The sequence below is a fragment of the Gallus gallus genome, chromosome 6 (assembly GCF_016699485.2).
Source record: "Gallus gallus isolate bGalGal1 chromosome 6, bGalGal1.mat.broiler.GRCg7b, whole genome shotgun sequence".
Classification (NCBI taxonomy): Eukaryota; Metazoa; Chordata; class Aves; order Galliformes; family Phasianidae; genus Gallus; species Gallus gallus.
Window position 1 is genome coordinate 3,739,311 of NC_052537.1, and position 25,853 is coordinate 3,765,163.

The 25,853-nt window shown below is 43.6% G+C and overlaps 1 protein-coding gene across 5 annotated transcripts in view; it reads right to left on the reverse strand.

Moving 5' to 3' along the window:
* Positions 1 to 212: 212 nt before the first annotated feature.
* The window catches only part of CDHR1 (cadherin related family member 1), a 52,515-nt gene continuing 26,874 nt past the window's right edge, over positions 213 to 25,853 (reverse strand). For 4 of the 5 annotated variants that reach the window (XM_046942776.1, XM_046942773.1, XM_046942777.1 and 1 more), the window contains 10 exons: positions 24,551 to 24,694; positions 23,267 to 23,345; positions 21,084 to 21,184; positions 19,647 to 19,850; positions 16,330 to 16,482; positions 13,619 to 13,783; positions 12,471 to 12,538; positions 9,924 to 10,152; positions 8,750 to 9,004; positions 213 to 3,432 (listed from right to left, as the gene is read on the reverse strand). In XM_046942776.1, the coding sequence (XP_046798732.1) occupies positions 2,881 to 3,432; positions 8,750 to 9,004; positions 9,924 to 10,152; positions 12,471 to 12,538; positions 13,619 to 13,783; positions 16,330 to 16,482; positions 19,647 to 19,850; positions 21,084 to 21,184; positions 23,267 to 23,345; positions 24,551 to 24,694 (1,950 nt within the window). In that variant the 3' untranslated portion in view covers positions 213 to 2,880. 5 annotated transcript variants of the gene reach the window in all.

Consider the following 25,853-nt stretch of genomic DNA (forward strand, 5'->3'; position numbering starts at 1 on the left):
GACCTGGCCGTGCTGGGAAGGGCAGCACTGGCTCAGCAGTGGTTCCAGGCCCCTCTACCAATGTGCCCCAAAGGAGGGGCACTGCTGTCCCACAGAAGCTGCCCAGCAGGGCTCATGGGGCCGGCCTGGGAAGGCATCCTGGTCATGCTGCATGCAAACAAGAAGGCATCTCTGTCAGTGGAAACACACCATGAGAAGAAACACACTATGAGAAGTTTTCAATATATATATTTTTTTGTTATTTATATAAAAAAAATTATCTGAAGTTGAAATACAGAGTAACTGGAAAAGTCTCACAACATCGTAATAAAACATCTTTACTCCTTCTTAAATATAATCTCCAAGACTATAAGCCTATAAATCCTGCTAAATCTCACTTAATTAAATCTCACTTAATTGAATGGTCTTTATAGGCTTTCCTCACGGAGAATAAACATTGAATACTGGCTTCAACACAACACTGGGAAAAGTGTGGAACAAGGGATACGTCACAAGGTTTTGGTGCCCCATAAAGCACTGCAGAGCCCAGAGGAGCCACAAGCCCATGTGGGGCTGTGGCTGTGGGACCAGGGCTGAGCAGTGCTGATGGGGCTGCGTCTCCCCTCTCTCAAATGGCCGTGGCCAGGGGATGAAGACATAGTGCATGATGCAAGGGCCTGAAGCCAAGGGGAGGGATGACCAGCGGGCCCTGAGGGAAGGCCGGAAAACAGTGGAGGGATGAAGGGCACAGTGGGAAAGGTGGTGTGGTACCAACAAGGGTTGCTATGATGCCGTTCCTCCCTGCTGAGCATCCATCACTCCACTGAGGGTCTGTGGCTTTGACTGGCTCCAGTCATCACACTCTGATTAAACTGTCCTTAGAGGACTCCTTAAAGAGATTTACAGCCACAGCTCCTTGTGCAGTCCTAAACCTGGGGACTGCTTCAGAGAAGTGTGTTCATGAGTGAACGTATATTATTTTGTGTCCCCCCACAAAACCAGGCAGACTGTTGTTCCTCGCTGCTCTGCAGTTTTCAGTCCCTGATCTACATGGGGCCTAAGCCGCTGTGCATCCCCAGCCCAATCTGGGAGCTAGGTCCACTGTGTTGTGTTCCCAGTGCTGCTAGAGCCTGATGCAGAGGGACGCCCTGGAGCCTGCACTCTCCCCATAAGCTTGGGCCCATTGACAGAGCTGCACTGAGCAACGTGGCTCCTCTCCGTTGCTCCTGGATTAGCCCACTGGTGGCAAGAACATGTATGGTGAACTGGAGCGAAGAGAAATTAAAAAAACATGGGGTTGTTTCCTGTAAGTGGTAGTTTCTCATTCAACACGCTAACTCCGCAGGTGATGAGGTCCTGGCGCAAAGGAAAGGAATAGATCAGCTAATGGAGTGAGGGAAGAGGAGCCCCAGAGGGGCTGGGCTGCTGGTCCAGCTGAAAGGACTCAAAGCAGTTCTTTGAGAAGCTGCACAGACACTTTGGAGTAACACAGCGTTCTGTCATTCAGGGTTTGCTCCCCATCTCGACGTTCATGGTGTCCATCCATGACAGCCAACCTAAGGCAGCTGGTGCTGCCTTAAGGGGCAGGAGTGTGGGCATAGGGTGCTTCTTCCCAGTCAGACCAGTGCATGTTGCCTTAAGGTTCCGCTTAAAACACCTAATCAGAGACAAGTGTGACATAGAAACTAGGGTAGACCCAGTAAAAATCTGCTCTGCCTCCAGTGCCGACTTACTGTCACATAACAGGAAAAAAAAAACTTGTTTCCAGTTAGCTGTTACATAATTCAGGCAAAATGCTGCTAGTACAAACCAGAATATTTTAAAGAAGCTCCTTTTGCACTCTTTGGTCCCTGGAGCAAGCTGGTAGAGATGATGAAATCTGTTCTCCAAGCCCCCTGCTTGCATTGTACAGAGCCAAATAAACTTTCCAGACACATCCCTGACCAACATATGTGACTTTCCAGCACTTTGTTTCTATTTTTCACCTATCATTTTTGTCTTGGCTTTACCTTATCTTCCCCACTGCTTTAATCACATCCTTCTCCTGCCAGCTTGCCTCTCCTTAGGGGGTGTGGTGTCAGAAGGAGGCAGTATCAGGTGAGCACTGCTACTGAATTCCTGTGCTTGCATCCTGCCCCAGCTGTCCTCCCGTCCTCAGGTTAGCTGGCAAGCTGGGGGCAGAAGCATCATGCCAATGTGCTCTGGCAAAATCCAGCATAAGCTGCAGGAAAACGAAGAACTTTTTCAAGCCTGCATGCTTACCTGCAGGACGAAGGGTGCTGTCACCATTAGCACATCATTCCACCAGCTGCTGCTCTGCACATCATACCCAAGGACAGGTCTCACCTACACCCAACTTGCTGCCAGTGTTCTGTGAGCTGCTGCAGATGGAGACCTTCACACCGCCCCTGGTGCTGCAGTCAAAACAATGCCTTCTGAACGGGTTATGGCGTTTGAAGCGATGGGTTTTTGGATGCCTCAGCTCCACCTGCCAGACCTGATCAGAAGTGGCATCTGCAGAGCGTCTTGTTTGAAAACCAGGGTGCTGGCTAAGGGCCTCTGGAGCAGGGGCAGCCCAAAGCCCCTGGTCACTTTGGGAGGCTCTGGTTGGTGCGAGAGCATAAGGGGCACCCTGGTTAGACAGCTGCAGGGTGGAACCAGCACTGGGACCTGGGATGAAGGAACTGCAGTCCTAACTGGGCACAGAACACAATGTTTGATACAGGTGGGGTGACTCCACAGCACATAACGCTTCTGGAAGGTGAGGGGCGGCTATCACAGCGAGAAGCTGCTCTCAGTTCACGGGTATTGACAGACACGGGGAAGACCACGGCACGTAACATACCCATGTGCAGCCACAACCCATAGTCTCTGGGGCTGCCAAGAGCACCTAGACGTGGCCTAGATGTGTGGCTCACCCATAGATGCATTTCTCTTCTCAAACTTCATTTTGAGCTCTGACACCAGGGCGTTGTGGGTGCTGCTATGACCTCTCTTCTTCAGCTGCTTGTTGATGAACTTGGGAGTGAGGGAGCCAGACACAGTTGGTACCCGCCACGCTGCGCTGTTCCCGCTGGCAGCCAGGGCAGGGGGCGGTGGGGGCAAGGGAGCAGCTGGGGGCACTGGGGCTGCCTGGACATTGTTGTTGCTGTTCTCGTTCTGCAGGCTCTTGGCATCGTCCTCGACGACAAACTTCTCTGCGGCATTACTGGGCCTCTTGAACTTCAGCCACTCCATCCTCACCGTGCGGGACTGCTGGGTCTGTCTCTTTTTTATGATCCTTCTTACCGGCATGATTTTGTTGGACCGCTTATTGCGCCAGAACATGGCGGTAGAGATCATGATAGTTATCAGCACCATTATGCCCATGACACCAGCTAGCACTCCTAAGGCTTTCATGGGGTTATCTTTAGTTTGCATCAAAAAGGCGGCCATAGGCCCTTTGTGAAGAGTCTGTAAAAGAGTACAAAGAAAACACATGACTTACTCTGTGGGACAGACAGTGACCTAGAAATTTCATTTGTCCAAAATATGTATTGAGCAGGGATCACTACTGGAAGTTGTCTCTAATGTAAAGGGAGAGCCAATGAGCCAATCCAGTTTCGGGCAATTTAGAGCCTGGGCAAGCACTGCAGTACTTTGAGATAGATGGCCACCAAACATGAGCAGGTACAGGAGTAGTACTGCCAGATTAGGGTGGGCTCCTGTGTATCACCTAGCATTTGCTTAACTTGCAAGAATTAAACAAGAAAATAATTGGCTATGGGAACTGCAGCAGTATTGTTGCACTGCACTGCAGAATTAATTCCCTAGGAATAATAGTGCTAAACCAGATACAGGTTTATGATTAGAAAATCATAGATTAGATTAGAAATCTTTCAAGAGCAGCCACAGGTGATACAGTGATGCACTTTACAGAACTATTACTGAATATGGAATTAAAAAGATTATGAGAAAAGTTTGCTTTATAAAATAACAGTATATAAATGAGTAATTAGCAGATATGTGCTGCATTCTGTTTTCAAGTACTCTTTTACAGACATAACAAAACTCTTTGAGGTAGGGGACATGAGTAGTACTAAAGAGCTTTGTTTTTAAAAGAAATAAGCAAAAACATGAGCTACATATGGCATATTAAGGACAAATGAATGACCAGTTCACTTTGCAGCTTAGCACAATGTGCGTCTTGGCGGTCCCCGTATAATTTTGCGGATTTTGCCCTGCGGGTGGAGCTTGGATCTTTTCACACTTTTCCAGTACATGATGGTGGAGATCACCATTGTTACAGAAATGGTGGAAAGGACGCCACTCATGCAAATTCCAAATATCGTCCATGGACGCTTCTTGAGGCCTAAAATATAGGTTTTTACCCTGGACTTGATCTGGAAATGTCAAAAATAAGAGAAATGGTCAACCCAAACACAGTTATACTTGAAAGAGGTGAGCACCTATTATAAATACAACTAGGGAAGTAGGGTAAAATGTGTATGGAACATGGAAAATAAAGAAAGCTAAGTGTCTTCACTTCACTTCTGTATTTTCACAAACTACCTCTGAGACCACTGTTCCCACATCCTAAATATTTCTGATTGCTAACGAGAAATGAGCAAAGAAATGCTATTGAAAGTCATGGACCATCTTATATAAAGGTAGGGAGAAATTTTCATTGTTTTGCTGCGCAAAGAGTTTTTGCATTATTTAATCAGCAACAGAGCTTACCCAGAAAACAAAAGCAGAGCAGCCCATGACTGCCAGGGCTTTGCCATTCTGTATTACATGGATATTGTGTACATAAATTCCATCAGATGGCTATAATGAGAACTGGCCCAGATAAGAGTTGGGAACAACTGGACGACTACAGAATCACGATAGAAGTCTGGAATTAGCCGTATATCAGTTTTGAGAAACCAGAATTCTGCTTCTGGGACAAGATTACAATTCAACACCTGAATTAACCAAACAGGATGTCCATGCCTCTTTTTATTACTGAACTTGTGACTAATTTCCTTTGGTTCTCACTCTTCTGCCACAACAGTTTGCAGCGGGCAGACATCACAATGTGTACACACCTGGCACCTCAAAAGCCTGTCATAGTGCATGGGTTGCTGAGAGCAGAATGAGTGGGCAGCACATCCAGAAGCAGGACCCAACAGGAGGAGCACGTGGTTGAGCCTTCAGCCATGAGAGCAGCTACGGCTCATTGGCTATATTTAGAAGCTTAAGTAAGTGGGCAAAGCTGTTAAGAGCCCAAGTCAGATTGTGTCAACTTGAGCAAGTGGGTATATAAAACCAACCAGCTGGTTCTGAGGAGTCCGCTCCCACCTTTTCAGCATCCCTTGAGTTCTTCCTCAGATTAGACCTAGCCTTGTTTCAGGGATGGTCACAGAGTATGGTAGAGGAGGAAATACACACATTAATTCAAAGACAATATTTGCTGAAACTTTCAATCAGGGGCATCTAAAACTAAGACTCACCAGCTATGTTTAGAAGTCTAAACCAGTGGCCAAAGGCATTAAGAACCAAAGGTATCACAGATTAAGCTGTCTAAATGTGGACTTAAGCTTCAGTCCCCAGAGAGCTGTAAATAAACACCCCATATCCTTGCAGGACTGCAAGAAGGAGGCAACGGGATCCCTCATCAGGCCAATCTCCAGGATCAGCTGCTACCAGTTAAAATCTTGGGCAGCAGGAAAATATCTTGGTGTGATGTAAGGGTGAAAAAAGAATAGCTTTTTCAGCATAAGCTTCTTACTCTTTTGAAAAAGGATAGGAGGTTAATAGATGCTATTCAATACCAATTTCTGTAATATGAAACTCAGTTAAATTAAAAGACGCCTGGAGTTTTTCATTGCTGTATTGTTCCAAGAGTAAAAGGTCCTTTTGATTTGCAGTACTGCTGAACTTAGCCACAAGGCATCTATCTTGAAGGGTGCAGCCTTGCGTTAATTGCACTGGTAAATGTTAATCAGAAAATATGCCTGTTTAATTGCTTGGTGTGATTAACACTGCAAAAAATCCCTAAGAGAATACACTCAAAAATATCTTTCTTATCCAAAATTAGTCATACACAAATGACCACCAGACAGCTAACTAAAAGAACCTCTTTTTCAGCTGGAGCACAAAGGGAGGAAATGGACATTCTTAACAGACAGAGAGAGAACACACAGTGTCCCTACACCAAGAGCCTGCTTTCTTCACCAAGTGCTAGCAGTATCCATGAAGTGTCTGGGTCACAGGGAGTGAGCAGGAGCCTTCTATACTGCCACGATACATTGCTCACATGAAAGCTGAAATTTGTGAGTGCTTTGTCCGATCACTACAAGCAATGAAAGAAGTAATGGAGAAACGTACAGAAGCTCACAGAGGACAGATGTTACATCAGATTAGTACTCCAGATCCTGCTGAAGAGACCTACTCAACTGAAGGAGGATGCTGTTGCTATTTCAGCTTATGCGTTAGGACTTGACAGGGAGAAGAGCATGGGAAGAAGGAATATCTGTGTTTGAGAGGTGTCTGTGTCTTCAGAGTCCTCTCTGCTTCTCCTTTACACTTTACTGGGGCAGAGTCTCCCTCACTTTGTGTCAGATTTGTATCCCTGGGGTGAAAGGAAGCAGAGATGGGCTGTTGTAGGAGACGCCTTCTTTACATCAGGTGCTTATGTTGCTTCACACATTAGAAAGAAATCCAAGAAACTCTTCATTCCAAAGCACTAGATGCTCCTTTTTTTTCCCTTCCAGATAGCCTTCATCCGCCAGTGTAGATGCTGGAAACCTCACGTCAGGTATGTATGATCTTCCCCAAGCAGAGGAAGCATGGGGCTCTCTCACTCCCCTCAACACCCCTCAGCCCTGTACCTTAGCCCCTGCAGAGCCCCAGTGCTCCAGCCGTGGTGGGTTGGTACCCAGAGCAGGGATGGGGAGCTCCTCCTGTACACTTGGTACTCAGTTTACCTTGTTGATGAGCAGAAGTGCTATCTGCTGAAACTTTTTAACTTCCAGCAAGCTCTGAAGCATAATCAAGGAATGTAATATAAATCCACTTGATAAGGAATATCAGTGGAAAAAAAAAGGAGGCAGAGAAAAGAGAAAAAAAAATCATCTGGTTGCATTTTTACCAAAGAAAAAAGAGAAGGCGCTGTGTGTAGGGAGAGATTTGTATGTTTACCCAGTCTGTGCCTGGTCTGGTGGCTAGTGATGTGGATCTCATCCACATTAAAGCCCATTTCCTCTTTGCTGGTGCCTACTTAAAGACATGGCTAGTAACAACAAATAATGATCACATAAGCATGCACTGCTCACCATAAATCGCTCCCTGTTCTTTGGTAGACAATAAAGTTGGACTGATGAGAAAGTCAACCTATGTCTGCTATCTTTTAGAGTTGTCTCCTTTGTCTGCTAATACTGAAATTACAAAACTCATATTCAAATTTCTATACACTTAAAAAAAATCTAAAAAGTCTCCTCACTTTTCCTGCACCACTAATTTTGATTTGCAAAAATGTTCTGACATATCTCACTCTGTCCCCAGCCACTTTCCAGTCACTTTTTGTAGGAGAAAAGTATTTTCTTTTTCCTGAGTGTAAACAAAAGATCAGAGATTTGCCAGTCAGCATTTACTTTTACTCTCGGGAATCTATAGTCCTTAATTTTCACCTGTCCCTAACAACCAAATGCAAGAAACTCATAACTGAAGGACTGGAAGGCATGTCCTGTAACAAGAATTGATGACACTAGATTGTTAAACTAAAAGAAGGGGAGGTTAAGAGGTGAACCTACTGCTCTCTACAATTTTCTGAGGAGGGGAAGTGGAGAGGGATGTGTTCTTTCCTCCCAGCTATCTAGTGGTGGGATGCAAGTGAATGGCTCAAAGCTGCATCAGGGGAGGATCAGATTGCACATTAGGAAAAACTTCTTTACCAAGAGAGTAGTTGGACACTGAAACAGGCTTCCTGTGTGTGTTTAGGAGGCATTCCGATAATGACCACAAGGATATGCTTTAACTTTGGGTCAGACTCAAAGTACTATGACAGACAATTGAACTCAACAATCTTTGTGGATACATACCTGATCTCTATGAGGAGAGGTTGAGGGAACTGGGCTTGTTTAGTTTGGAGAAGAGGAGGCTCTGGGGAGACCTCATTGCGGCCTTACAGTACTTGAAGGGAGCGTATGAACAGGAGGGGGAACGGCTGTTTATGAGGGTGGATAGTGATAGGACAAGGGGGAATGGTTTTAAACCGAGACAGGGGAGGTTTAGGTTAGATATTAAGAAGAAGTTTTTCACCAGAGGCTGGTGACATACTGGAACAGGTTGCCCAAGGAGGTTGCGGATGCCCCATCCCTGGAGGCGTTCAAAGCCAGGCTGGATGTGGCTCTGGGCAGCCTGGTCTGCTGGTCAGCAACCCTGCACATAGCAGGGGCTTGGAACTAGATGATCATTGTGGTCCTTTTCAGCCCAGGCCATTCTATGATTCTATGATCTTTGTGGTCCATTTCAACTGAAACTATTCTATTCTAGCTCCCAGTCATGTTATGCTCCTACCTCTGGACCTTTGCAGTTTTTCTGACCAAAATACCTTCTACATTTGTGCCTGTGGAATGTTCTGTGCTACAGAGCTACCAAGAAAGGAGAAGCGGTTGCAGGCAACATTTTTCCTGATGATTTCAATTCCTGAACTGAAGTTGTCTTGGAAATGGAACAAGCAATAGCTACACTTCGGTGCCTCTGAAGAATCATCCCACCTAGGAATTTTTGTAAGATGTTTTCTTACCTCTTCTGTGATATCAATCTTCAGAACTGCTGTGGTACTGAAGGACGGGGAGCCTCGGTCTTTGGCCTGCACCACCAACGACCATATGCAGTCTTTGTTCTTTGTAATGTTGTGGATGATGTCCAGGGAACGGATATAGGACTTCAGCTTGATTTCCCCTGTGCTTTGGTCTATATCAAACACATTGGCTGGATCTGCTTGCATGATGGAATAATCCACAATGTTGTTTGGTTCTTCTGCATCTTGATCTATAGCCTGGTAGGGAAAGTGTAGAGAACAAAGATGACAGACCTTGTGTCTTTGCCCAAAGACAAAACTTTAGAAGTTTCTGAGCATTAACTTTTGGTAATATTCATGCAGTGAAATTACTGGTCTGTTTAAGTTTGGCCTTGGAAACAAATTATCCTTTCCTGATAGCGGCTGTGCTATATTTACTAGTGAAAAACATCAGCACTAGCAATGTAGCATTCTGTAAAATATATCTATTTGAGATTAGAGGAAGGAAGAGGAAAAACTATAGAATGCACATGGTCCATTGCTAGGGACTATCTCACACAGTGTTGTGGACAAAAGTTGAAATGAATAGAGGACAGTGTAATTAGCTCCATACACTTTATAGGTGCCTTATGTTTTGTGCTGTAGTATTTATTCTACTCATGTAGGTGTTGCATAGTGAGGCTTGACTATGTAAGTTCAAATACTTGTAACATAGGATGTTCTGTTCTTTTGCTTGTGAATTGCTACTACAATTATTTTTAACCCTGTTTTGCACTGCATCACTATGTACAGTTCTGCAAAATGGAGGGAAAGAGCACAGTGGTATCACAGGAATGTTAAGTATTCAAAACACTGTACTTTCTTTCAGTCATCATGCTTGGATTTCTTACAATCACTGTATAATCCAAGATTATGGATTAATCACCAGCTAATGGTTCAAATGCTGTAGTACAACTGTATATTTTGCCTATAGAATTTTATTTCTCCTTTTCAGCAGTCTGTGAATACTACTTTTCCATGCTGTAATGCATTTGTTACGTACAAATGTATGTGGAGAATACAGCCTCAGGAAAAGACAATTTTCAGGCATTCGTCATGATGATTCCTGAGCAACAAACTGCATAGCTGGGGCTTTTCCAAGGCACTCTGCTTTGTGACACACTATGTTGTTTCTCACCTCTATCTTCACTGGTGACCCAATGATCATTGTCTTTTCCTGGATGTTTTCATTGAATTCTGGAGAGTGGTCATTGACATCTAGCACAGTGATAAACACTTCAGCCAAGCTGTATTTCCCATCTGTATCCTCCGCTTTCACGTAGAAATTATACTTTGAGTTCACTTCAGCATCTAATACAGCCCAGGGCTGGGTGTAAATTATACCTGTCGATGGGTGGATTAGGAACCTGGAAAAGAAGCATTGAGAGAGTTATGGGTGGGTTTTGTTTTTTTGTTTTTTGTTTTTTGTTTTTCTTTTTTCTTTTTGGTTGCTTAGCGTGTATTTGTAGTATAGAGCAAAGGTGGGTTCTAAACAATGAAATGCTGTGTCCCAAAGATGAGTATAGTTCACCAACCTCATGCCAGGCTGATGTTTCTGAATCATTCATTCTGCCTATCTTTAGGTCTGGAAGTCACAAAACAACCAGTGTCTGGTGTTTTTCTATTCACCTTTCATGTAATTTCAGCTGCATTTTCTATTAAAGCCTTTGTACTGAATAAATGCTCACCTTGTTGGCCTTCTCCCAATATAATTTATTTGCATTAAAACATTAAGGAACTGCCTATTCCTTCAGCTTATGAGGAGTGCAGTGTATTAGCTCATATTTTGAATAAGTTAAGATTGATTGATATATCCCTGATAGCTAATGGGAGTTTGCTGCATATCATTTCTAAGCTCTTTTCTTCTTAGAATGGGTAAGAAAAATAACTGTTCTCAAATCCCCCAAACTGCAGGCCAAATTATTTCTTCCAAAAATAATCACTATTCCATAGACTGGCACTGGGATGGAGTGGGTGTTCAGATTTATTTGTAGAAAGTTCAATTCTATACAACTGTAATTACTGAGACACTGTCAAAAGTGACAGGCAAAAGCTTGGATTTATAGAGAAGATACTAACACACTGTCATTTGTAAACAGACTGCCAATGTAGGCTCCAAACAGCTGGGTTTTTAACAAATAGAAGGCTTCATATATCCTTTCATTAGTGTAAAGAATAACGAAATGTTTTCTGTACTACAAATTTGAGTACAGTGGAGAGTGATTATAAAACAAGTACTTAATAACAGAGATTCATCAATTGTTTCCACTGATCTGCTAAATACAAATACTAGACCTGGAGGTGGAAAGAGCTGTGGATACTCTTAGTAGGAGCCAGTGCCTGTGCTGAGTGACCAGCCCAATGAAACCATGTAGAGAGGACTCTCACCATCCCCAGATGGGCTAATGGAAGAACAGAAGCACAGAGAAGTGAAGATATTGCAGCAATGTACCCCACACCCAGAGTCAGTTTGGAGGGAATGGTACTGGTGTAATGCTTATGTCTTCAACACCTATCAACATTCCTCTTACTCGAGTAAAAATCACTTTTCTGCCAATGTAACTGCATTTGTGCTGCTGTAATGCTGAGACAGAAAAAATATGTTTCTAATTGAAAATCTCAAATCTGTGCATTCAGTGGGAGTGGAGGTCCAATACTCAAGAGCCATGCCAGCCAGGCACAAGTGAAACAAACAAACAAACAAACAAATCATATTTAAGAACAGAAAAGACCTGATATCCCAATTTCCTCATTTGACAGTGTAGGAACAGTAAGTCTGAACATCCCCACAACTCCAATCAGAAGAAAGTACCACCTACACCTTTTTCTAAATCCTTTGTCAACAACTTTCACAAGCTTTTTTGCACCAGCATTTACGTTTTAAACCAGAGATGTCTGCCTCTATGACATGACCCTTGCCTGCTTGCCTCTATGCAGCTAGCTTAAGGACTTATTGAGTAGATCAAAATAATCCATCCTGGAAATGCTCCCATATGTGTAACTTTCTGGCTACAGAAGAGGTTCATCCTTAGCATCATGGATTTTGGACTTGGACTACGTCATCTAAATGGCTTTCACCCTTAGGATAAGAGTTCAGCTCTAACTCCAGGGGATAAAGCATGGAAAAAAATGGATTGTGGGGATGATTGTCTGAACAGTTCATTCTTTTCCAGGTTCTGTGTTCAGGAGATACAGCTTCCAGCAATGATATTTGTGTCTGACTGCTGATGCTAGGCAAGGAGCCCCAGCCAACAGACCAGAGCAACCGCTGGGATGAGAGCAGTATGGGCAAAACCAACATATCAGGATGCTCTTACCCTGTACTTCCCGAAGGCAGGGAGAGGGAATTAGAGATGGTTACACCATCAAAGAAGCATCAAATTCCATTCTTCCCTGAGGTAGGGCTATAAGGCTTAAATATATAAGATGCTTTGAACACTCAATACAGTTGGCCTTCAAAGTTCAGGTTTACATCTTTGAAAGTGTTGACTTCTTTGATTTATTTTTACAGGAGTTGAAACTCAACTATTTTTATAGCTACATGGAAAGGGAAGGTAGAGAGTGAGGAATTTTTTTTCCCCCTCGGAATGGACTTTTTACAACTAGACCAACATCTCTAATTTCTCTTCCATATGTGCTTTAATAGTCTGCTCGTATGCTATCTAGTTTTCTTTTTTTAACTTACAGATCTGCTCCCGTTCCATAGATAGAGTACTTGACTTCTCCCCAAAGCCCAGAATCTGGATCTGTAGCCTTAAAAATAGAAGAGATTTAAAAAAAGTCACTTGACAATGAAAAGAGTTTTCCCTCCTTACGCCAGAACATTTTTAGGGGGAAGTCGCAGTAACAGTCTTGCACCTTGAAAACTGTCGTTTATAAATGATGATGATGACGATGATTTTTTAATGCAGGGAAATGTTCTCCGTTAGTACAAAGAAGCGCCCCTGGGTGTTACCAGGGAGGCAGCTAAGATGTCGTCCGTCTCCTGACTGGGCTGGTGTCGGAGAGTCTGGCAGGAAAGCCGCTAGATGGCTCTATTTATTGACATTATGCTGGCCTGTTTACCTTGGCTCAGAATGGTTAGTTTTGCTTCTTTTACAAACTTTTTATAATTTTTTAGTTGTTGTTGTTATGCACTTTGTGGAATTGCTTACTTGTCTTGCTGCAAATGTAATGGTGTATGGAGTCAAGGGGACTTGTTTTGCCTGTGAATCCCCATGCAGCCAGGAGCTCTGGGACATGAGATGTGTTTTCCAGCAGCATTCCCAGCAGCATGGGAATCTTTCTTTCCCAGCTCTAAGCATTTCAGTGTCATAATCTTGCCTTCCGTAACTGTCAAATTAGGCATGGAGCAGCCAGATTATTCCCAGGAGAGGAGACTAATACCCACTAAACAACCACCTTGTTTTCTTTTTCCTCATACTTAAGCAAGCAAATCCAGTAAATCTAATTCCACTTAGTCAGTAACGAAATATTCCCACTGGACATGGACTTGACTGGGGCTTTCCTATTACTCACTGATCATGCGATTTGTCTTAAAAGCAGATGGCCTTTAATTCGAACAAACAAACAAACAAACAAAACTGAATTAAAAAAAAAATTGTTCTGAAAAATAGTTGCCTACAACTTTATCAATTTTTTTAAAAAATTAATATTATCTTGTTGATTCTAGAATGGAGCTGGAGCTGAATCCAGAAGCTAAATGGCAAGTGGGCCTTTTAGGATCCCTTCCAACTCAAACAATTCCATGATTCTATGATTTTTAAGGCCTTTGAGCTGCCTGCACAAATAGCTAGAAAAGAGAACATTTATTTACAAGTGAACAAAACTTACAGTTACAGCAACTACATTTGAGCCCCCTGGAGAGTTCTCAGGGATCCTGGCAATGTAGTAGTCAGAGGAGAACTTTGGGACATTGTCATTGGTATCCAGCAGGCGTATCGCTATGTCAGCTGTCGAGCTGAATTTCTCTGGTGTGTTCACCTCTATTGCAAGAAGCTAAAGAAAAAGAAACAGAAAATGACTATAAAGCACATATTATTACTTCTTAAAAGAACATCCTAGTGGAAGGTTTGAGCTTCAGATGGTGCAGAAGAACTGCTGCCACGGAGCTCCCGCCCGCTTTGTGTATCACCTAAGCTGAGGGCTGCAGGTGCTCCTCTTCCCTGTGCATTGGACGAAGGCTGCGTCACCCACAGGTGATAGGGCTTGGAGCGAGAGGTTGAAGTAGGTGGGGAGAAGGCTGTCTCAGCATCAGACATCACCAAACCTGCATGTGAGCAATCAGCTCCTAGATCAGCACACAGATAAAATCTTACTGCTTATGATGCACCTGATGCTGTAACTAAATTATGGCGTCTGCAGTGAAATCATCTTTGGTGCTAGAACCAGCCCATCCTGAAGTGCCTTCTGACAGCTTAGTGCTTTGACTTTATATTTACATTCATTTTCATTCCCTTTCCTTTTTGCTGCCACGGTCCGGCTCTGCCAGCACACCAGCAATATCATCCCATGGGGTGGGAATTTTGTCAAATTTCTGATCTGCAATGCATTATGCAGTGCTATATCTTTCACTACAAGCAGAGAGAAAGAAAAAAATAGCTAAAATTGTTACTTCACGGGACCGCATAGCAGCAATTAATACAAGTGCCAGAAAAGCAGACAGATATAATCTTAAAAGTGGCAGGAGATTCTTTAAAATAGACTCTGATTTTGGCAACCGAAGATAATTGCAGCTGCATCCGGTCCCAGTCTGCAGGAGATGCGAGCGCCTGCAGACAATGAGGGGCAGGTTCGGGCTCTCCTTGAGGAGGGATGCGCTCCGAGCTGAAAATGGAGGGGGTTCTGATGGCCAATGGTATTTTAAAGCCATCCCTGAACAGAAGACGTATTTTGTCCAGTGGCCTTTGCCTTGAGTGGCGGTTTGGTGCGCCTCCCTGTCAAGTTGGCTTTAATAACTCTCTGGCATTTTGCTGTTTAATTACAAACCAGAGAAATGGGATCATTGTTTATAGGAAAAAAAAAAGAAGATTTAAAAAAAAAACAACAAGATAATAGCTTCTCAAAGCTGCCGTGGGATACGCGTTAAATAGAAATAAGAGTCTGTTTCACCCTGAAGTCTATGTAGAATGACTAGACTGCATTAGCAACTATAACTGGGTAGAAAGCAATTTTGACTTCTCCGGGAAACGGAGAAGGCCGTGACGTCTTTATAAAGGATTTGCTCAAATGCACCGTTATCGTGTCATCCCACGGCACCTTCTTCATTTGGAATTTAGACAAAGGCTCTGCGTTTTTGGCAAAATCATTCAATCTTTCTTCTGTAAAAATAATAAAACAAAAGAAACCTCAAACCCAATAACTGCTAAAGTTAAAAAATGTATATATCCTTTTCCCAACTAATTAATTCTTTCAGAGTTCAAGGCAATCACATTAAGTACTTTTGATTTCTCTTTGTGTTCACGAGGAGGCCATGTGTACCTTCTTTACCAGTCTGCTGGTAGTTCAACCTGAATAAATGCATGCTTACCATAATTAGTTTTGGTAGCACTTTAGAGCCCTTTCTGAATCTTCTTTTTTGATACAATTACAATGCACCGTACTTCTGTGGCATCTATAAGCTACGAACCTGGAAAGGACTAAGGAGCATCATGAGAGGAGACACGAAGCATTTTGCGGTGCTGTGACTCGCTAAGGACACAAAACAAATCACGCGGCAAGGATGAGAACAAAACCCAGGAAGTCTGGCTTCTGGACTCCTCTAAATATACCATTTTGTATACAAAATGAAAATTAGCTTATGTTTGTACTCAACTATATCGTTTTAGCAACTTTTTTTTAATGTCTACAGGGGTTGTCTACAACATTTGATGAAGACAGAACCAAGTATCTATACTTATGTTCAGAGATAGCTGAGCTGACACAAACCAGACTACCTAATTATCCCCACGAACCAATGAATCAGTCGGGGAAGGTAATAGTTCAAGTTTGCAGCATTCACATGAATGCTGATGCTTGTGTGGCTGGCTTGGAACGTTGGTGAGATGGCCCCAATCAGTCTGCAAAGGGCCACGTAGGTAGACACGCTCTGACAAAGGCAGTGAACAATTTTGGGAAATTATCTTCCAGTCAGATGGGGTCTTCAGACAGCCAGTATTCTAAGTATGATAACATACTAAATTACTTCTGACTAAGCAGGTGAATTTCTGGCTCCAGGGAAATTAAAATTTCACCCTATGAACACAGCACTGTAAGAGCAGAAATAACACCCCTAGAGTTCAGTCTGGAATGACTTGGACTATATACAATTTCCTCCGAGAGTTAATACTCATCAGTTTGTACTTTCTGGAGTAAATTATCCCAAGGATGCATCCATTAAACCTTTTGGAAGCTGATGAAACACAGGGGGAAATGAATCTTCTTTATATGGAATATAATGTCAGTGACAAATCATCAGATAGCACCAGGTGGACAGAGGAGATAAATCCCATTGGATTTATAAGCCATCACACACATGGCAGAGAGGGTCCAGAAAGCACAAGTACCTTGAAGGTTAGCACCTTGAATTTTTCATAGTCAATAGCAGCAGAATTTTCCACTATTATTGTAACCTGAGCCTCATTCAGGACCGTTAGGGGAACGACTCGGAAGATGCCGCCGGGTCCAACAAGACGGAGGTTGAATTTAGCGTTGGCTCCCTGTGAAGAAAAGCAGATACTGCATTGCTTTTGGTGAATTATGCATTTCTTACAGCTTACGCTGGCTCTTTTTCTTCAAGCTGTATAAAATTAGAATCAGTCTTACGGCTGAGAGCCCTCTGTTCTCCATCCCCAGGGAAAGAAGCTTAGCTATATAATCCCTCCAGCCCCGGTCACAAGACAGACGTAGCTTTTCTGTAAATAGATTGATGAGCTTGGTTATTCTTCCAGTCATAATGGAAAAACCCTGCAGTGGGGCTGGCTAGAAGAAGCAATCTTTTGTCAAGAAATTTTTTGGCTTTCTGCCTCGTGCTGCAAGATAGTGTGGGTGAGAGGGATGGCACCACTCGCGTATGGGCAGGGAAGTTCTGCATTCTCCTAGTTCCTGCCAGGGGGGATGACTGACCCGCCCAAGCCAGGACAATGGACATGTCAAAAAATCCAACCTATGGCTTAAGAGCTCACATCCCGGGATGAGCCGTGAAAATGTGCCATTTCCAAACAGAAGGGGGACCTGACATTTTGCACAGACTGGGTTAAACTAGCCCTGAAGTGCGGCCTCTGAGCCTTTTGGAAGTCAGTGCACTTGGGAGCAGAATGAAATGTGACACACATCTGAGAGCTCCAGGTGAAGGGAAAGACCAAATCCCATCATATAGATAAACTTTCTAGACAGAGAGGACAAGAGAAGCGGTGGTACCTAGAAGGTTAGCAGCACTGGTGCGTGAGATGGCAACGGCGTGCCAGACAAACTCTTTAAAATTAGCTGGAACACGGAGAAGAAAAAATGAAGTGGGGATTCCCACATCTCCAGCTTACAGGGGAGCCCACTGAACTACCTTTCTGATGTCACTGCTTTCTCCAGTAGTGGAATGGATACACTGGGGCAACAAGCCACGTTCACTGCCTGGCTGGAGCCACATTCTGCCCCCACAATCAATCCTAAGATGAAGAATTTCTAATAACAACTTTTGAACAGGATAACTTTGCTTCCAGATGTCTTCCTGAGGGTCTTGTTACGAGCAGTTCCCGCTGCAGCCCTGGCCTACGTCAAGAGAAAAAGTATTCCAAGATAGATCCCAAGGAAACAGGAGTGATCCTAGATCTAAGTTCAGTGGTCTGAGTTGTTCGGTTACAGAAACCCCCTCAGCTATACAGGAGACAACAGGCTTCCTTCTGCCGGGCAGTACAGCATGCAAAGCAGAGCCAGAGCTGCCAGACTAAGGGGAACAGCACCAGTGGGGAAAGCTGACTATCTGACCACAAGAAATCCTCCCCGCTTGAACTGGTGGTACTGCTGGGGAGTGTGCCACCTCCCTTCGAAGGCTGAGTGACTTTTGACAGTGATATCCACCAAACCCAGATCTGCTCAGAGTAAGCCTTGCTGCATGTAGCAAAGTGGACAGTCACAGGACACAGGGGCAATTGAAGGGACACTGACACCTGTCCTTTAGTAGTGTCTGCTGGCTGAAGAGAGCAGGGTGAGAAATTTCTGCGTGATGTTCTTGCAAGATGGCATTTCCATCAAACTGTAGGCCTGAGATGGGCTGCGATCGCAGCTTCCTTCTCACCTGGACCACCAGAGACATCAGTGGCTCTTACAGAAACAGAAGTCTTTATAGAAGGGAAAACATTGCTTTCTGTGCCTTGAAACAGTATCGACTGGTAGTGGAAATGCTAAATTGTGACCTGAACTGGTGATGGAGCACCTGGTAGGAAGGCAGAGCCAGCTCAGGTGCGTGCAATGCAGCTGAGTGACCAGAAGGGCTGGAGCCAGGGTCCACCCCTTCCCAGAACTCATTTAAAGGCTGGCAGCGGAGGTGAGGCTCTCCCACTGGGGATTCCTGCCTATCTCAGGCCTTCTGGAGGTAAGCAGCTCTATTCCTTTATTTCTGTGGCTGCTGATTTTGGGCTTGTTCTCATTTGTTGTAGCCAAAGACTTTGCCACCCTGCTATTATCAAGGTACTTTCTATCCCACAATAGCATTACACAACCCAATCCCTATAGAGTGATATCTTATGTTGTACTAGGAAGCTTCTTGAGAAATCTGTATATTTAGCCATGTTTTCTGCTTATTTCATAGCCTGACTTGTAGCCCTGAATATTTTGTCAGTTTAGGTGATACAAGAGTGTTTTGTCTCCAAATAAAAAAGATGGGTTTTGTTTCTTTTCTTCTGCAGCAACATCGTCAGTGACAACAGCAGGTTAGATGCAGCACTGCTTTTAAAGCAGTCATTTATCTGCTTGCTGCAGAGTAGTAGGAGGGAGGTGGAAGAAGCTGGTGGGTTTGATAGAGAACAATACAGTCAAAACAGCGCAATACTGAGAACAGTTGAATAAGAGCACTCTTTCCAATAGCAACACAGTTCTCAGATGCATTAAGTTTTCTCTTGTCACAACCTAATCTGAGGCTTACCTCAGATTACCTAATCTGATGCTGTTCTTGCAGTATTTAGCTTAGGGATCCACATAGCAACTATCACTATAGTATTTGTGGGTGTCAAAGGTCAGCTAGATGTCAGGCTGAGATGGATGCAGTATTTTCTTTTCCCTTATCCGGCAAGAGTTAGTATGGCTATGGCATAGTTTTTAAGATGACCTAAAAATATCACTCCAATGGGAATGATAAATCAAAGCATAAATTACATGCCCTGGTTGTAACATAAGCTCTAGAAGGACAGTACTCTGTCGTAAAAACAATGTAAGGGTATAGAGAGTGTTATTTCCAGAGGATTTTCAGAAGGTACAGACAGAAACTTAAAGCACTTAGTTACTAAAGCATTTGGGAGCCCTAAGTAAATAACTAAAGGGAATATGTTCCCAGACATAATGCTGACAGCAACTGAACATAACCAAGAGACAAAAGAAATACATGAGGACTGTTCAATTTCAGTGGCCTCAAGAGGTGGGCTGCTGATTCAGGACTGCCGCTCTTTTCTTTAACATAATGGTCAGACTAAATGACATCTGACAGACTAAATATGCTTATAGTCCAAACTTTCTGTGGTAATGGACCCTGCAGGTATTTTGCCTGCCCTAAGCTTTTTAGGAATGCATGTGAAACAATTGTGTTCCAAAAAAACAAAGGCCTGACATTTGTTGCTGTGATGTCCATTTCTATCTTTGGGAAAATAGGGCAGGAAAACTCACAGTTTCCACATACCTGATCTGAATCATTGACAGTAATCTTCAGTCCTCTCAAGATTTCACCCTCTGGGGGATGCTCATACATGGTCAGTTCAAATCTGTTCTGGGGTCCACTTTCTCCGTAGAATGTTGGTGGATGGTTGTTGAGATCGACCACCCTTATAGTCACCGTGGCAAAGGCATATGCTGAGACATCACCTTCTGGGCTGACTTCTGATGCCTGCACCAAGTAAAGAGAGAGCAATGATGAGGGAATATTCCCTTCTTAGCTACAGTTATTAGATTCTTAGCTCTTTCCTCAGTTCCACGCTTGTGTCTCATTTTGCATGCACAAAGCACCCCAACACAGCATCTTTGTACAAGCATTCGCAGCCTAACATTTCTGTAGAAACCTCAGTCCACCTTGCTCTGGACTTTACAATGATTAGAAAGTTTGATAATAATCCAGTCCTTACCAAGCTCTGATAGAAAAAATTCTTGTTTTGTAAGCTTTGTGTTTCACCCTAGATAAAAAATAGTTGTCTAAAGGCAGGTAATCTGATAGAGACAGGATAATTGCTTGCCTGAAGCACTGATGAAATGGAAAAGGACGATGAACTTGACATTTCCTGGGTACCACAGGTATTTAATTGGCACAGTTCTGGAATGGCAGCAGCTTTGGAACTCTGAGAGAGAAGCTGTACTTAGCTGTACTGGGGCTGCGTGAAATTTGAAAGAGCAAAATGACAGATCTGTTCCCTGATTTACAATTCTGCTTTGCCATCTAGATTGGCTTAATTTAAGCTGGGTGTAGGTTGCACAGATGAGCAAATCTAGATGCTGTTTTTATTAACTGTAAGATGAGATCTGTTTAAATAAAACAATTCCAATGTGCAGACAAACTCACCTCCTTCAATCTTAGATGTATATTCTGTCAGGACAGAAACTGTTGTAAGAGTACACATCCCTAACTGACACCTTTGTGCTCAAAGGGCTTAGGAACAAAGGGATTGGTCTGCTGAACCTCTCTGAAGAATTACTGTTCTGTTGTTTAGAGCATGCCAGACTTCGGGCAGTGCTTAAATTCCTTACAACACTTGCTGTCTTCCCTTTGAACAATTAGGATGTTCACTCATTTGTTATTACAGCTCTGCAATCTAAAAATGTGATTGAATTTCCCTGAGAGATTGTAATCTTTTTCTGAGAATGGAAAGAAAGATTCTCATCTTGATGTAGATGCAGTTAGAACCGATAGCAGTAGCCAAGGTGCAGTATTAGTTTGACTAGATATTAGGGGGAATTTACAAATCATTCCTAAACTCCCATATGTATCACAGAATGGATTGTGATGCATGTGGTCACACCAAGATAAGGATCAACATCAACAACAAGTGGAGGATTTCCCCATAAGGGGTCTGCCAGGATGGGGTGGTAGCAGGGTAAACTGAGCACAGTCAGGTCCCTCAGTACATACCTGAACTCTTAGTTCATACACTTCCTTCTTGAGCTGATTTGGACTTTTTATAACAGAAATGGCTCCAGTTGTGTTGCTGATTTCAAATGAACCTTCACTTCCTGCAATAAACCAAGAGACTCTAGTTACATGCCTTCTCTCTGTTTCTTGAATAAGCATGATATACTAACTATATGCTTCATTAAGCATATCTCTGTCTGTATGTGTATCCACTCCTATCAGTAGATCTGTGGTTGTTTTTGAGAAATGAAGCATTTTTATGCCTGGTTGTAGTGTGGTGAAAGCACATATGAGGGCCAACAACAGTTTGCCCCCCTAGGAGTGGCTCGGCAGAGCTCTGACCCTGAAGGCAGCTGCCCTGGCTTTCCTCTCTCCTGCACTGGTAAGGTTCCCTTTGAGCCTCACCAACCAGGCGTGGACATTTGGTATTCCTTTACATATGCTGGTTTAGATAAAAAAAAAAAAAGCACTCATTTTCATTAGTTAACGCATACGTAATTAAGCCTCTGAGCAACAAGAACATCTCTCTCACTAACATCAGCTAAGGTGAGAAGTATGACAATTTATCCTGAAGAAGCACTGCCACTCTTTCTGCAAATGGTACCCTGGGAGAAGAATCTTCTGGCTTCAGACACCCTGTTGGTGAAAAAACACTCGGCCTCTTGCAAGGCTGGCCTGCATGAAAATGGATTTAGGAGAATCTAGGGTAAAGGCCAGGCTTTTTTCATAGTGATTGTGACTGCTCTGCAAGCAGGACAGCGCTGCCTTGGATCCAAGGCTGAGTTGGATCTGTGCAGCGTAACTTCCATCTTTCTGAACAGAAGATAAGTTACAGGGCTTTGATCCCTCTACACCTGTTGAATTTGCCCTGTTCAGGGCGGGGGCGGCTGGCAGCTGGGGATCTGTCCTGTCCTACTCACCCCTGCACGCTCTCTCCCCCGTAGGACTGGCTGCAAGCTCTGCTTTGTTGCAGAGCCTACCATTGAGACAAGGGAAAAGCTCTTAAAATGAAGGAACTCGAGCCTTTTAGAAAAGAAGGATGATCATCTGAAAGCCCAGTCACTTATTTCTCTCTGACTCAATTCTAATGCTTATTTTTAAACCATCTGATAGCGTCCCATTTTGCTAATAGCCGCAGTAACTGCAACTTCATTAAATCGTCTTAGACACAACATTGAACAGATATTGACTAATCTAGGGGTTAGTTATTAAGATACATTGGCCTGGAAAGCACATCCTGACTGAGAAGGCGCTGAAGTCAATAGTGGTTTCAATCCACAATCCTGCTCTTTATTGGCTATGTACTGTGGGGAAATTGTACATAGGGAAAGTGATAACTCAGAGTACGTAGTGCTGCACGTGCTCCTCTAGTTGGCATTTCTAGAGGGTCAGAGTACTTTCTAAAGTAGTCCTACACACTCTGGATTAAGTCTTCTAAAAAATAATTTCCTGCTTGCTGATTATTTATTTACTTATTTCACCCTCCCCCAGACTTCTCTCCTCCAGGTTGAACAGTCCCATGTTTCTCAGTCTTCCCTCATACAGGAGGTGTTCCGGGCCCCTCATTGTCTTTGTGGCCCTTCGATGGGCTCTCCCTAGAAGTACTGTCTTTAACTGGAAAACCCAGAGCTGGATGTGGTACTTTCAGATGTGGCCTCATTATGGTGGAGTAGAGGGGGTGGATCACCTCCCTTAATCTGCTGGCCACGATCTTTTTAATGTGCCCCATATGTGTTCCTTTGACAGCTCCTCTGGTTCATCTGCCTTCCTTTACTCTCCTTCAACAGTTTTCTCCCTCGTTTAGCTTCTTTCTGTCCCACTTCTTTGTTTTCATTCCTCATTCTCCACCTTTCTTTTTAACTTCTCTCTTTTTCTCATCTGCTTTTCTCTTTTGCAACTCCTATTCTACCTATTTCCTTGCATTGGGGGAGAAGGAACATCAGCACGGGTCCCCTTCTGAACTGACTACATTAACAACTCCAAGCACAGTGCTGTGAAGCAGATACTGAAACTCAGTGAATCCACTCTTATTTTCTGGGGCCCTGGAGTTGTTTGAGATCTTTGATGCTATTCCACGAGAGTTTGTCACAGTGTTATTAAACTCTAGGCTCATCCCTTTCTAGTTCAATGTCACAGCTACGTTTGACTTCCCTTTGGATTTCGTGTAAGCCAAGTCTACTCACCATTCACAATGCAGTAATGAATATTGTTTGGCTTTCCTCTGTCTCCATCGAGTGCCACAACAGTGAGGACTTCAGAGCCCTGGGGAGAAATAGGAAACTATGGTTTGTGTGTTGAGATCAAAAAGCAGTGAAATTGCAATGGCGCATTAATAAACTGAATTTCAGTAAGTCATTCTGCAGAAGAATGTGGAGGAAATAGTGGTACTTCTGCTCATGACGTGTGAGGAACCCTCTGAGGTGCACTGATTTCCAATGAGAAAAATGTTTCTGCCAAGAGACTGCCTGCTCAGTGCCCAGCCTCTTGTCCCTTTCTTCAGACTTGGAGTAGCAAGTCTGAGACCTGATGGCTTTACAACCAGGATGCTCTCTAGTAGCTGCTGGTTCCACAGTAAATACTAATTTCTGTGTGCATCTGATAGTTATTTCTAGATCTTTAACTAGTCAGAATAAGTCAGCGTATCATACTTTCTGAACATCCGCAAAGCATGCGGGCATTACTCTGCACTGCTGGGATGTAACAGTTTACAAACTGAATTGCAGCATACTGTCACACATTTATCTTGCAGTTTTGGACAGAAAAGTACAGACATGGACTTGCCCAATTCAGGAAAAGAATGAGGTGAACAGGGTGCTATACTATGACAATGGTCTAAGTTTGGGTAGCTTCATAAGTGGATACCATTTCTTATCCTATGTATGAAGAAAATTTTAATTAAAACATGCATCTGGGTGAAAATTGATCCATACTCAGTATCATGCTGCTGCTTAGATATAGAGAAAACCAATTAGTTTGCAGCTTCAAGTATGATATGTGGCTGGAAGTATCATCGGCATCAAGACCGCTGTATGGCTGAAAGCACTATAATAGATACAAGACACAGACTGGCTAAACTCTACACTCTCTTTTGAGCAGATCTGACGGTAGGAGTTTCTGAGACGATGGCACAGCCAGGAGATCCCTGTATTCCTTAGACTGTCCGTGATACGTAAGGAGGCATATCCGCAGCTGTAGACGTGCCAACAAACAACCTTTTAGGAGAACTCATAGGTGGTTCTCCTCAGTATGCCCCTGTTTGCTTCGTATTCTGGTGCATTTAGGCCCGTGAGGATTTTCCCAGGCCCTTCCTCCTGCCTAGCTGAGCAGGAAGTATCCCATGCTACTTGGATGTCAGGATCGCCTCGGCCTAGATGACTTCAAGAGGATAGCACAGCAGCCCAGAGCACGTGTTTACCTTGGATGAGATGTGAAAGGCTGCGATTGTACAGGCCAAAACCAGCACTTACCGGAAGTGTATCCTCATAGACATATCCGTAGTAGGGAGTCCCAATGAACATGGGAGGAGTGTCCTGAACATCTTCCACGTTGACAGTAACAGTTGTTGTGGCTGAGAACACTTTGTTGTCTCCCCTCAGCTTCCCACCGCCATCCTAGAAAAGAAGTGAGCATCAGATCCCTCTGCTGAAGTATGCAGGTAAATCCATTTATGGCATCATGTGCCCCACACGTGCTTTCACAAACACGGTTCCAGAAATGTCATCTTTCTCTCAACGCATGCTCATCTCTACTGCCCTATTTCCTTCTCTTTTCCATCTGTTCCATTTCCTCTCTGATTGGGCAGATGCCTTGTGAAGTCTCAGAAGCAATTTCTTCTGTTAGAGTAGTTGTGCCAGTATATGCAGTCATACATTATTGCTTAATCAACAACACAGAGGATGGAGCATTCAAGCATTTTTTCTTGTTGTTGGTTCTTTTTGGTTTTTGGTGTAGGAGAAAGCTAGAAACAGATGGAAAGAGTTAGCATGCTGTAAAGCCATGCCACAAAACCAAGACAATGGCCTTTGCAGTAGCAAAGTAGTGTATTTTCCTCTGAAAATTAAACAGCTGAGTGTGACTCAAGTCTCCCAGAGGATCTTACGTGGCATAAGTGAGAGTGTGGCAGAGCACAAACCCAGGAGCTGTGCAATAGCCACAGCATATAAACAGTCATCAGGGACCTTACCACAATCTGCACTGTGCCGGAGGTACAGCAATGCCAATTAGAGAAATGCCTCACAGTTTCAGAAGCTTTTAACACCCTCACTCTCAGAACACCAGCCCGAGGTCAGTGGCCACACTGGTATGAATTGTTCTGCATATCTGCTGTGTCTGTTCTGAAAGTTCCATCCTTTGGAAGAGATTTGCTCCTTACTGCCCAAAGGCAGCATTTAAGCCAAACTGTGTTATTCCTCCTCAAGTGAATCCTGGCTAAATAAATAGATAACATGGTCCATACGTTTTTCACAAAACAAGCAACTCAAAGTCACTATAAGTAGCAAAATTATTATCCTTCTACCCATGCAGCCGCCTGTTGGACAGCTCTTCGCAGGATCCCGGGAGAGTTTACTTGATAATCTATGGATTTTTAATGCCTGTTATGAATCCTCAGTCATGCCACAGGCACTGCATTGCTGAGAGCGACAGTGGCAAGAAAGGATTTGCAGCAGCGTTTGTGGGATTTGTGTGAGATCCTGCCAGAATGAAGCAGAGATGTGGAAAAAAGAAACATCCCCAGACTCTTCCAGAACTCTGCCCCTGTTGTGACAGGGC